Source organism: Thalassophryne amazonica, chromosome 7 (genome assembly GCF_902500255.1).
Source record: "Thalassophryne amazonica chromosome 7, fThaAma1.1, whole genome shotgun sequence".
NCBI classification, from domain to species: Eukaryota; Metazoa; Chordata; class Actinopteri; order Batrachoidiformes; family Batrachoididae; genus Thalassophryne; species Thalassophryne amazonica.
In genome coordinates this window covers 77654176-77666331 of record NC_047109.1, presented here as the reverse complement: position 1 = coordinate 77666331, position 12156 = coordinate 77654176, and the positions used below count along the sequence as shown (strand labels likewise).

The following is a 12156-nucleotide window of genomic DNA, read 5'->3' as shown; positions in this document are numbered from 1 at the left end:
TCGGCACATGCAGGTGGAACACCTGCAGGAGCGCGCTGAGGAGCATTGGAACTAAACTCTTAGCCGACTTGGCATCACTGTCCTTCTACGGCATACTGCAGCAATGAAACTGAATGCGGTGCAGCAGGGTTTAATTGTGCGCATGTCAGAGAAGAACACTGTGACACTCTATTAAGGATCACCACTAATCACGACAGATCACCACGCTCATTTGCTACCTCCACGACATGAGGCGAAAGGGTGGTGCGTGACATTTGTGGAATATCACACAGCAACACGCATTATTAAGAAACCTATTCAGATGCATTAAGTCACATTAAGAATGTCAGGAATGTGCCAAGAATGACGCAAATATGACATTCGTAACACGTCTTGCCTATGTGTAAATGCACCATTACGTTCGATCCACATAAAGTGACAGAGCCAGTAAATTTCAGACTTTTTTGAAATTATGTCTATGTCAGTACCAGTTATCATGAAACTAAATTTCAAAACTTTGGGCCTATTTTACAAAACATTACACTGAATTTTACGGTAGATCCATATGTGGTGGCAGAGACAGAAAATTTCTTTTTTAAATTAACTGTATGTTAGTATACAAAAAATGAATATTTATGAGTGCAATGGTAAGAATATTTTCTTGGCTTTGCCTTGTTGAATGGAACATTCTAGCTTTCAGCTCATAAAAACGTTACCATTGCATGACTGGAAAACATTCACTGTTTGTTTTATATGACACCTACGTAGATCCTTCTAGTGTGATATTTTACTAAAAATTAGACAGGTTAAAAAGTACTTAAGTTTGTTATCCTCAATCCAGAGACAAATCACAATAGGAACTTTTCTAATCCTCCATGACAGTGCTTCTAAATCTTTCCAAGAACACTGTGCAAGCTTCTAATTGGCTTATAACATACTGTATTTAGTCTCCTCATATTATGGATGCATGTTTATGAAACGTCAGTGGAGTTGTTCTGTGTTGTGAAACCTATGGAATCAAAATAAATTTTAAATGGAACCAAATTGCACGAAAACTATGCAAATCATACAATGGACTGTTTTTCTATAGAATGGTACAAATCAATGCCACATGACATACAATTCACCAATCAAATAACATCATTACAGCATTTTGGTGTTCCATAATACAAATTATTTTCATGAAACTAGATTTCAAAAGATTGGGCCTATTCTGTGACACTTTACACTGAATTTCAAACAGTGGGCCTCATGGAAGAAAAACACTGCTACTAAGAGATTCATAGCATGTATGAAAGATCGAAGAAAAGTTCCCGCTTTCACCAATGTTCTTGTATTTTAATTTTATTTACTTTATTTTTTTGGGCTGTATGAACAATATCTACAGGTAATCCAGACCTGTCCTTAGGAGCTGTACAGTTATTCTGCTGTCCATCAAGCCTGTTTCAATAATTGACTGTATTTATCTTTACTTATCCTACTGCACTCTGTAATTACGTAGACATTCTCCTTTCTACAGTGGCTTGCAAAAGTATTCAGCCCCCTGGTATTTCACACATTTTAATTTGTTTATGGCATTTCAAATACAAAAAGTAGTAAGTCAGGCTTCTCAATATAAAAATTTCTAAAATTATCTTCCTTAGACTCAAACTGAAAGTAAATTTCTACAACTTGATATAAATTAATTAAAAATGTTAAAGCCACGATGATGGGTTGCATAAGTAATCAGCCCCTTTGGTATAATACCTGTAAATGATTAGTTTTACAAAATGCAAAACATACACTATGCACAATTTCTCCAATCACAGCAACAGAAGCCTGTAACTTCTTCCAGGTTGTCAGGGTTTCTTGGTGGCTTTCCTCACTCTTCTTCTTGCACAGTCACTCGGTTTTTGAGAACTGTCTACTCCACATAGATTTATCATAGAGCACCACACTGTTTGTATTTCTTCATAACGGATGTAAATAAAGTTCAAGACATATTTAGTGACTTGGAAATGTTCATGTATCCATCCCCTGACTTGTCTGAAGAAAACTGGCAATTAAACTGATTATTTACAGGTATTATACCAAAGGGGCTGGTTACTTATGCAACCCATCATCTTGGCTTTTATATCTTTACTTAATTTATATCAACTTGTAGAGATTTACAAGTTGAAGATCATTTTGAAATTTTTATATTGAGAAGCCTGATTTACTTTTTATATCTGAAATGCCATAAACAAATTAAAATGCGTGAAATTACCAAGGGGCTGAGTACTTTTGCAAGCCACTGTAACTAAATGTAAAGTGTAATTACAAATTTATTCATATGGCCAAATGATATCACTAATTTGAGACAGGACAACATGTTCCTTTATTAGTGTCTCAATGGGGAAATTTGTGAATGCCACAAAACTCGCTCTGGGTACCACAGTGGAGAAGGGGGGTGTCAGACCAGTGCCGCAGGCTGTGATTGACCCCCTTGTCTTCCACCAGAGGAGAAAAGAGAGTTGGGTACCCAGAGGTACTCAGGCAAGGCGGGATATAATCAAACTCATCCTGTGTGGAGAAAGCGTCAAAACTGGAACTAATGGTGGGTGACACCCGCCACTGCAATGCAATACCATTTATGAGACATTATTCTCTCCTTCATCTCCATGATGGAGACTTACCCTTGAAACGATCCTGGGTCAGCGATAGTTTTGAAGTAGTAAGAAGTTTTTACGTCCTTTTTCATGTTGAATCGTTATTTCCTTATTTCAGCGATGGAGTCCAACCTTTGGATGATATAATTACAGCACTCATTATTTTTCCCAATTCTGTCTTCAGCAGGTCCCTTTGTTCCACTTTTTTATGCTGTTAAACTTTGGCTAATTCTTTCTTCTGGTAAATGTAGGTTGATGTACATGCAGACAAAATTCAGCATGTATGCACATGCAATTTCTGTAATTTGGGGTGGCGGTGGGGGGGGGGGGGGGGGGGGATTTGCCAGTGTTTTCTGAATCCATACAGGCCCGTTGTACTAAAAATGTTGAGAGAAACTTGGCATAAGTTAATGAAAATGTGCATGCATAAAGTCAGTTGTTTCAGCAGAAAAAGAAGCTGTCGCGTGCTGTGCTGTCACCTGGTGAATAGTGACACCTGCTGGACACCTCAAGAATGTACACCCCTATCAAATGATTAATTTCACGGTTAAAGGCTATGGTTAGCGCGGGGTCTGTACGCGCAGCAGCACATCCATTGCTTGCCACTAAACTAATAGAAGTCACCAGCTGTCTTACCAGCAGATATTAAGCATTTGATCCAAACTACCTCATAGAGATTGAGGTGGTGCACTAAACAAAAAGAGGCCATTTTCTGATCTTTAAAACATGACCCATTTCTGTATGTGATGCTGCTTGCCACACCCTTTTCCCCTTTAGCAAGGGGCATCTTATCCTATTTCTGTGAATATCATATATATATATATATATATATATATACTCAACAAAAATATAAATGCAACACTTTTGGTTTTGCTCCCATTTTGTATGAGATGAACTCAAAGATCTAAAACTTTTTCCACATACACAATGTCACCATTTCCCTCAAATATTGTTCACAAACCAGTCTAAATCTGTGATAGTGAGCACTTCTCCTTTGCTGAGATAATCCATCCCACCTCACAGGTGTGCCATATCAAGATGCTGATTAGACACCATGATTAGTGCACAGGTGTGCCTTAGACTGCCCACAATAAAAGGCCACTCTGAAAGGTGCAGTTTTGTTTTATTGGGGGGGATACCAGTCAGTATCTGGTGTGACCACCATTTGCCTCATGCAGTGCAACACATCTCCTTCGCATCATCTGTGAAGAGAACACCTCTCCAACGTGCCAAACGCCAGCGAATGTGAGCATTTGCCCACTCAAATCGGTTACGACGACGAACTGGAGTCAGGTCGAGACCCCGATGAGGACGACGAGCATGCAGATGAGCTTCCCTGAGACGGTTTCTGACAGTTTGTGCAGAAATTCTTTGGTTATGCAAACTGATTGTTCCAGCAGCTGTCTGAGTGGCTGGTCTCAGACGATCTTGGAGGTGAACATGCTGGATGTGGAGGTCCTGGGCTGGTGTGGTTACACGTGGTCTGCGGTTGTGAGGCTGGTTGGATGTACTGCCAAATTCTCTGAAACACCTTTGGAGACGGCTTATGGTAGAGAAATGAACATTCAATACACGAGCAACAGCTCTGGTTGACATTCCTGCTGTCAGCATGCCAATTGCACGCTCCCTTAAATCTTGCGACATCTGTGGCATCGTGCTGTGTGATAAAACTGCACCTTTCAGAGTGGCCTTTTATTGTGGGCAGTCTAAGGCACACCTGTGCACTAATCATGGTGTCTAATCAGCATCTTGATATGGCACACCTGTGAGGTGGGATGGATTATCTCAGCAAAGGAGAGGTGCTCACTATCACAGATTTAGACTGGTTTGTGAACAATATTTGAGGGAAATGGTGATATTGTGTATGTGGAAAAAGTTTTAGATCTTTGAGTTCATCTCATACAAAATGGGAGCATATATATATATATATATATATATATATATATATATATATATATATATATATATACAGTGAGGAAAATAAGTATTTGAACACCCTGTGGTTTTGCAAGTTTTCCCACTTAGAAATCATGGAGGGGTCTGAAATTTTCATCTTAGGTGCATGTCCACTGTGAGAGACATAATCTAAAAAAAAAAAAAAAAAAAAAAAAAAAAAAAAAAAAAAATGGAAATCACAATGTATGATTTTTTTTAATAATTTATTTGTATGTTACTGCTGCAAATAAGTATTTGACCCCCTACCAACGATCAAGAATTCTGGCTCACACAGACCTGTTAATTTTTCTTTAAGAAGTCCTCTTATTCTGCACTCTTTAGTAACTCTCTCATTAGTAACACATGATGCTGTCATGGTTTAAAATCCTGCAGGGCAGCAAGGTCCCCCTGCTCAAGCCAGCACATGTCCAGGCCCGTTTAAAGTTCACCAGTGACCATCTGGATGATCTAGAGGAGGCATGGGAGAAGGTCATGTGGTCAGATGAGACCAGAATAGAGCTTTTTGGAATCAACTCCACTTACCATGTTTAGAGGATGAAGAAAACCATCCCAACCGTGACGCATGGGGATGGAAACATCATACTCTGAGGGTGCTCTTCTGTAAAGGGGACAGGACAACTGCACTGTATTGAAGGGAGGATTGATGGGGTCATGTATTGTGAGATTTTGGCAAACAACCTCCTTCCCTCAGTAAGAACATTGAAGATGGGTCATGGCTGGGTCTTCCAGCATGACAATGACCCCAAACACACAGCCAGGGCAACTAAGGAGGGGCTCCGTAAGAAGCATTTCAAGGTCCTGGAGTGGCCTGGCCAGTCTCCAGACCTGAACTCAATAGAAAATCTTTGGAGGGAGCTGAAACTCCAAACCTGAAAGATCTAGAGAAGATCTGTATGGACGAGTGGACCAAAATCCCTGCTGCAGTGTGTGAAAACCTGGTGAAAAACTACAGGAAACGTTCGACCTCTGTAATTGCAAACAAAGGCTATTGTACCAAATATTAACACTGATTTTCACAGGTGTTCAAATACTTATTTGCAGCAGTAACATACAAATAAATTATTAAAAAATCATACATTGTGATTTCTGGATTTTTTTTTTTTTTTTTTTTTTAGATGAAAAAAAGGTGCATGTCACAGTGGACATGCACCTAAGATGAAAATTTCAGACCCCTCCATGATTTCTAAGTGGGAGAACTTGCAAAATTGCAGGGTGTTCAAATACTTATTTTCCTCACTGTGTATATATATATATATATGTATATATGTATATATATATATATATATATATATATATATATGTATGACAAAAACATGAATATGTAGACTGTAATATACTCCTGCTCACACTTTTTTTCCCCATCTCCTCTTTCCCCTCATGGATGGCGACAGTGAGACTGAAGAGTACGAAGACTCGGACAGCGAGAGTGAGGACCCCTTCACTTCCCATCAGGCACGTAGACAGACGTCCACGGGGTCTCAGCGAGGGGCCCCCTTCTATAATTACCCGGGGGCCGGTTGGACGCCGCCTTTTTCTAGTGCGCCACCCCTCCCGTGAGTAACACAGACCCACAGACAGACAGACAGACAGATCATCCCAGATGCGGCCCTTAGATACACTTTTAGTATCAGGCACATATTTGTTTGAGGAATGTTAGCTGATCCTAGAACTGTAAGTGTGACATTCCACCCCCCAGATGTTTTTTTTTTTAACTCTAGGAATTACACACATAAAACATCCAATGTGCAAACAGGAACATAGGGCCCTCTCTTAATCTATAGCATACGGTCTGAAGTGCATAGTGCTTTTCTGTTTACGCAGCGCGTATTCTGAGTGCAAAGTAAGGTGTGGGGTGCTAAATGATTGACTTTAGTCTGTTAATTAATCCGGTATGTTTTTGGCGTAACATGAATCAAACCAATTGGATTATCATCTGTCATTCTCTTTACAAGTCATGCTCTTAGCCTTAATGTGAACAGACTGAAGTGACTAAAGTGAGAGGTTTTCTGGTGAGTAAAGCGTTGATGAATGTAGCAGATTATTTATGCTAGCAGCCACCAAACCAAACCCTTACCGCTAGACCCTCCGATGGCTAAGCCCGTCTTGCTGCTTCCTGCCTGGACCCAATGACAAAGAAAACCAGCATAAAAACATAAGATAAACTTTATTGATCTCACAGTGGGGAAAATCACTCATTGCAGCAACAATAGTCATACAGTAGTAAAGAAAAGAAAAATATTTACATTAAAGAAAGGTGACTAAAATATATTGTGATGTTTGCTGGTGGGTGCAAAGCTGCTAATGTGAACAGATTATGTGAAAAAATAAATATATACGAGGTCTGTCAATAAAGTATAGGTCCTTTTTATTTTTTTCAAAAACTATATGGATTTCATTCATATGTTTTTACGTCAAACATGCTTGAACCCTCGTGCGCATGCGTGAGTTTTTCCACGCCTGTCGGTGACGTCATTCGCCTGTGAGCACTCCTTGTGGGAGGAGTCGTCCAGCCCCTCGTCGGAATTCCTTTGTCTGAGAAGTTGCTGAGAGACTGGCGCTTTGTTTGATCAAAATTTTTTCTAAACCTGTGAGGCACATCGAAGTGGACACGGTTTGAAAAATTAAGCTGGTTTTCGGTGAAAATTTTACCGGCTGATGAGAGATTTTGAGGTGATACTGTCGCTTTAAGGACTTCCCGCGGAGCGGGACGTCATGCAGCACTCCCAGGCACCGTCGTCAGCCTGTTTCAAGCTGAAAACCTCCACATTTCAGGCTCTATTGATCCAGGATGTCGTGAGAGAACAGAGAAGTTTCAGAAGAAGTCGGTTTCAGCATTTTATCCGGATATTCCACTGTTAAAGGAGATTTTTTTAATGAAAGACGTGCGGACGGGTCCGCGCGTTGGGACGCACCCGGCGCGGTGCGGCGGCACAGGAAAAACACCTCCGTGTTGATAACCATTTGTAAAATCCAGGCGGCTTTTGATGGCTTTCAGTGGAGTGAGTATATGAGAAATTGTTTAACAGCTGGACATGTTCCAACTTGTCCTTAAGGCTTCCAACAGAGGTGTTTTTCCTGTGGCGGAGCGTCGCGGCGTCTGTGAGCCGACGCTGCAAAATCTCTCATCAGCCGTTAAAAGTTTCACCGAAAACCAGCTTAATTTTTCGAACCGTGTCCACTTCGATGTGTCTCACAGGTTTAGAAAAAATAATGATCAAACAAAGCGCCAGTCTCTCAGCAACTTCTCAGACAAAGGAATTCTGACGAGGGGCTGGACGACTCCTCCCACAAGGAGTGCTTACAGGTGAATGACGTCACCGACAGGCGTGGAAAAACTCACGCATGCGCACGAGTGTTCAAGCATGTCTGACGTAAAAACATATGAATGAAATCCATATAGTTTTTGAAAAAATAAAAAGGACCTATACTTTATTGACAGACCTCGTATGTATATATGTGTCTATATATATATACGTATGTATGTATATATGTGTATATATATATATATATACGTATGTATGTATGTATATATGTATATATATATATATACGTATGTATATATGTATATATATATATATATACGTATGTATGTATATGTGTGTGTATGTATAGATATGGTAAAAATATTGCACAGAATAAATTGCACGGCTGTGTATGTAATAAAGCCCAAAAGGTGGCTGAAGACATAGTTAATAGTGCAAAATCAGAAGGTGGCTATGGTGCTACAAACATTTTGAGGTATTATAGAGTCTGACTGCAGTTGGGATGAATGACCTGCAGAGGTGTTCTGTTACTGAAGGAGATGCTTAAGATTCCCACAGTCTCATGTAAAGGGTGAGAGGGGTTGTCTGTAATTGATGTCAGTTTAGCTAACACAAATTTAGTTAATACAAACTAGAGATACTAAGGTTTTTGTATTTTCCATTCGATTTTACTCTCAAATCGAAAATCAAATCAAATTTATTAATTTCTATAGTGCCAACTCACGATGAGATTGTCTCAGGGTGCTTTACACAACACAATACCGAAAACAGAGAAAAAATTGAATTAAAAACATAAAAAAAACAAAAAAAAACAAAGACAAATCCATAAATGAGCACAAGAATAAAAACAAATAACACAATAAAACTAATGATAAAACAAGGAAAACAAATGGGTTTTTAGTCTCCATGTTATCTGATTGCCGTATAGATGCTGGGAGACCACTCCACAGAGCTGGGGCACGGTAGAAGGAAGCTCTGTGACCAGCAGACTTTTTTTATTCACTCTGGGAACCCATAAAAGTCCTGCACCCTGCGAGCGCAGGGCCCGAGCCGGTACGTAGGGCTTGACCAGGTCAGCCAGATAGGGAGGTGCAAGTCCATGAACAGTTTTAAAGGCCAATAACAGAACCTTAAAATCCTTAAAAATAAAATACTTTTATTTTTAATAATTATTGTTTTCATTTCACTTTTGTTATGAATATGGCCACTAATGCACATTTCTGTGTGTGGAAGCAGAGAGTACGAGCATCTTGAACCCATTCGTGTTAGGCGTATCTGAGCGGTGCTCCGCATAAATAGCAGAAAAGCTCTGTGCTCAACTTTAGACCAGGTTTTTGGCGCAGTCGCTTTCTGCTGCATAATAATAACAATGCACCAACGCTCATTTTAGGTGCACAGATAAGCGCAAATAAACTTGCCGTTTAACCAACATGGGCGCTGACCATGAAAATGACAACTGTATTGGTTAACTACAACACTCGCACTGAGAGGTGCGCTGCATTGCACCAAGTATAAGATAGGACCCTTAGTCTGTAGATTTTTCTCTGAAAATTCACATTTTCCCCTGGCAATGCATTCTCCTTAGCATATTGCTGAAAAACTGATATTGCACATATTGCACACCCATCTACACCAGAGTAGACATTCACAGAATGAAGTGCAGTCAGTTAGGTTCATACACTTTTATGCACACATGTATAGACATCTGGGATTAGCGCACATGCATTGCAGACAGACACACAGACAGGTCAATATGGACAACAGTTTAGGCAGAGAAACAGACACAACTCCAGAGATCTGTCTGTCTGTCTGTCTGTGTGTCTATCTGTCCGTCCAGTGCTTCGGGACAGACGGCGTAGGCCCCTCGGTCAGGTCACACGTCTTGATTGTGTCTCCAATGGCGTCCTGTTTCCTTAAACAGTAGTAGACTACTGACTGCTGTTTTGGGGAGAGAGGTCATTGGCAGGTCGTCGCTTGTAAAAACTCCGGCGCTGTGAGGCTGAGGTTGACATAGCGCCGATGAAAGACCTCTTTCATCACTCTTCATCTGTCTGTTTCCTGTGATGCTCCAGTCATTTTTCAGTGTCTGTGCCACTCTTCTTTTTTTTTTTCCTCCTCATATTTTGCCACGTTTTTACCTTTTATAATGTCAGCTGATCATCTTGACATCTCCCCAGTCTGATATTAACACACTAATACAGGGATGCACACTGGCGCTACTAAACTACAGAGGCTCAGAAATCCCTCTCGTCCTGACGATACGGTCCACTTTTCTTTAATGGAATCAGCTCGGGGTTGTTTAAAAAGCTCTCTGGGGTTCAGCGTGGAGATAAACAGAGTCGTTAGGAAACAGCTGAAATGGAGCTGGTGAGCCACTCCACTTCTAAACAGCTGGAGCTGGAGATTATTGCTTAAATCCTGCAGAGCATCAGAAGTGGACTGTACATGTGCCGCTGTTTGAGCCCCACTAATTCCACTGCTTACAGCCAGCACTGTTTTTCCACACTTCTAATCGCTTTCTCCTTCTCTCCTGTTTATTAAACTGTCCTTTGTTCCCATTACCTGGTGGCCCTGACCCTCTTTCTTTCTCAATGTCTCACCCCTCTTTCCCTCTCTCCTCCATCCTCTCTCTCTCCATCCTTGTCTCTTTCTGTCTTTATGCAGGACTCCAAACGTTTCCTCCAATGGCAACCCTGGCTATGAGAGCCTACCCTTGACTGACAGGCAGTCCCCACCCCCCTCTGTGAGTTCTTGTGTTCTTGTGATGCCATCATTTTTAGTGCCATCTTATTGTTGCTGGTAGCCAGTGGACTAATGGGGTGGCGAGGACCCTGTCGGCTGGCCCCCGCCTTTATTTCATGCAGTTCTTTGAAGCTTACAAAATGTAAATTAACACTTTGTTGACTAAGAATCAAGCAGTTCTATGTCCAATTTTTTGTTGGTTTAGAAAAACAGATTTTTAATTTTGGCAGGTTTTGGGTTTTTTTTTAAGTTTATGTATTCATATAGTGAAACTCTCTTGGTACATAGCATGTCTCTCATTGGTTAACATAGGTCATGTGATCATGAGGCTACGTACTTGTACATGTATTTGCCATTGATACACAGATGACAAAATACATTAACCACAATTACTAATCCTAACCATAACTATGACCCCTAATCACAGCCATAACAAGGCTGAGCTACGTATGAAAAGAATTTGGAATTATTAATATGGCTACATACAAATAGCCACTTCCTTTTTAGATCTAGGTAGGGGCCCAAAATATACATGATTTTTCTCATGCGTTTCAGCACATTCATTGCTCCTGATCACTGAGCTCCAATCCTGATTGAAAACCTTTCATCATGCCTGTTTACCTGTGAATGTGTTCACTTAACTTTGGTCCTTATTGATGAGCTTTGAGCCAGACATATCAAGCATTGATCAATATCCTGGTGATCATAAACCTTTGATCATGATAACCGATCTTTGATACTGATCATTGCTCTTTGTACTTTAGTACTGGCCCTTGATTATGATCAGTGATCTTTGATCCTGCTTACTGATATTTGATCTTGGTTGATGAGCTTTGATCCCAAACATTTAATTGTGATCATTAACATTTGAACTGACCTGTACGGTGCATCTAGAAAGTATTCACAGTGCTGCACTCCCCCCCCCCCCCATTTTTGTTATATTACAGCCTCATTCCAAAATGGATGAAATTCATTTTTCCTGAAAATTCTACACACAATACTCCATAATGACGATGTGATTTTTTTTTTTTGCCAGAAGTCGCCTGAAGGACTCTCTTGCCATGAGAAACAAAATGAGACAAATGTGATGAGACAAAAATTGAACTCTTTGGTGTGAATGTCAGGCATCATGTTTGGAGGAAACCAGGCACCATTCCTACAGTGAAGCATGGTGGTGGTAGCATCATGCTGTGGGGATGTTTTTCAGCAGCAGGAACTGGGAGACTAGTCAGGATTGAGGGAAAGATGAATGCAGCAATGCGATGGTTCATCTTTCAACAGGACAATGACCCAAAGCACACAGCCAAGATATCAAAGGAGTGGCTTCAGGACAACTCTGTGAATGTCCTTGAGGGGTCCAGCCAGAGCCCAAAGCTGAATCTGATTGAACATCTCTGGAAAGATCTGAAAATGGCTGTGCACTGACACTCCCCGTCCAACCTGATGAAGCTTGAGAGGTGCTGCAAAGAGGAATGGGCAAAACTGCCCAAAGATAGGTGCACCAAGCTTGTGGCATCATATTCAAGAATACTTGAGGCTGTAATTACTATCAATGGTGCATCAACAAAGTATTGAGCAAAGGCTGTGAA

At 40.6% G+C, this 12156-nt stretch overlaps 1 protein-coding gene across 3 annotated transcripts in view; it reads left to right on the top strand.

Moving 5' to 3' along the window:
• Window positions 1-12156, top strand: part of ttyh1 (tweety family member 1) — a 71017-nt gene that overhangs the window by 56665 nt on the left and 2196 nt on the right. For 2 of the 3 annotated variants that reach the window (XM_034174635.1, XM_034174634.1), the window contains 2 exons: window positions 5954-6115; window positions 10490-10568. In XM_034174635.1, the coding sequence (XP_034030526.1) occupies window positions 5954-6115; window positions 10490-10568 (241 nt within the window). The remainder of the gene's footprint in view (window positions 1-5953; window positions 6116-10489; window positions 10569-12156) is intronic. The other variant, XM_034174636.1, reaches the window with a different exon arrangement.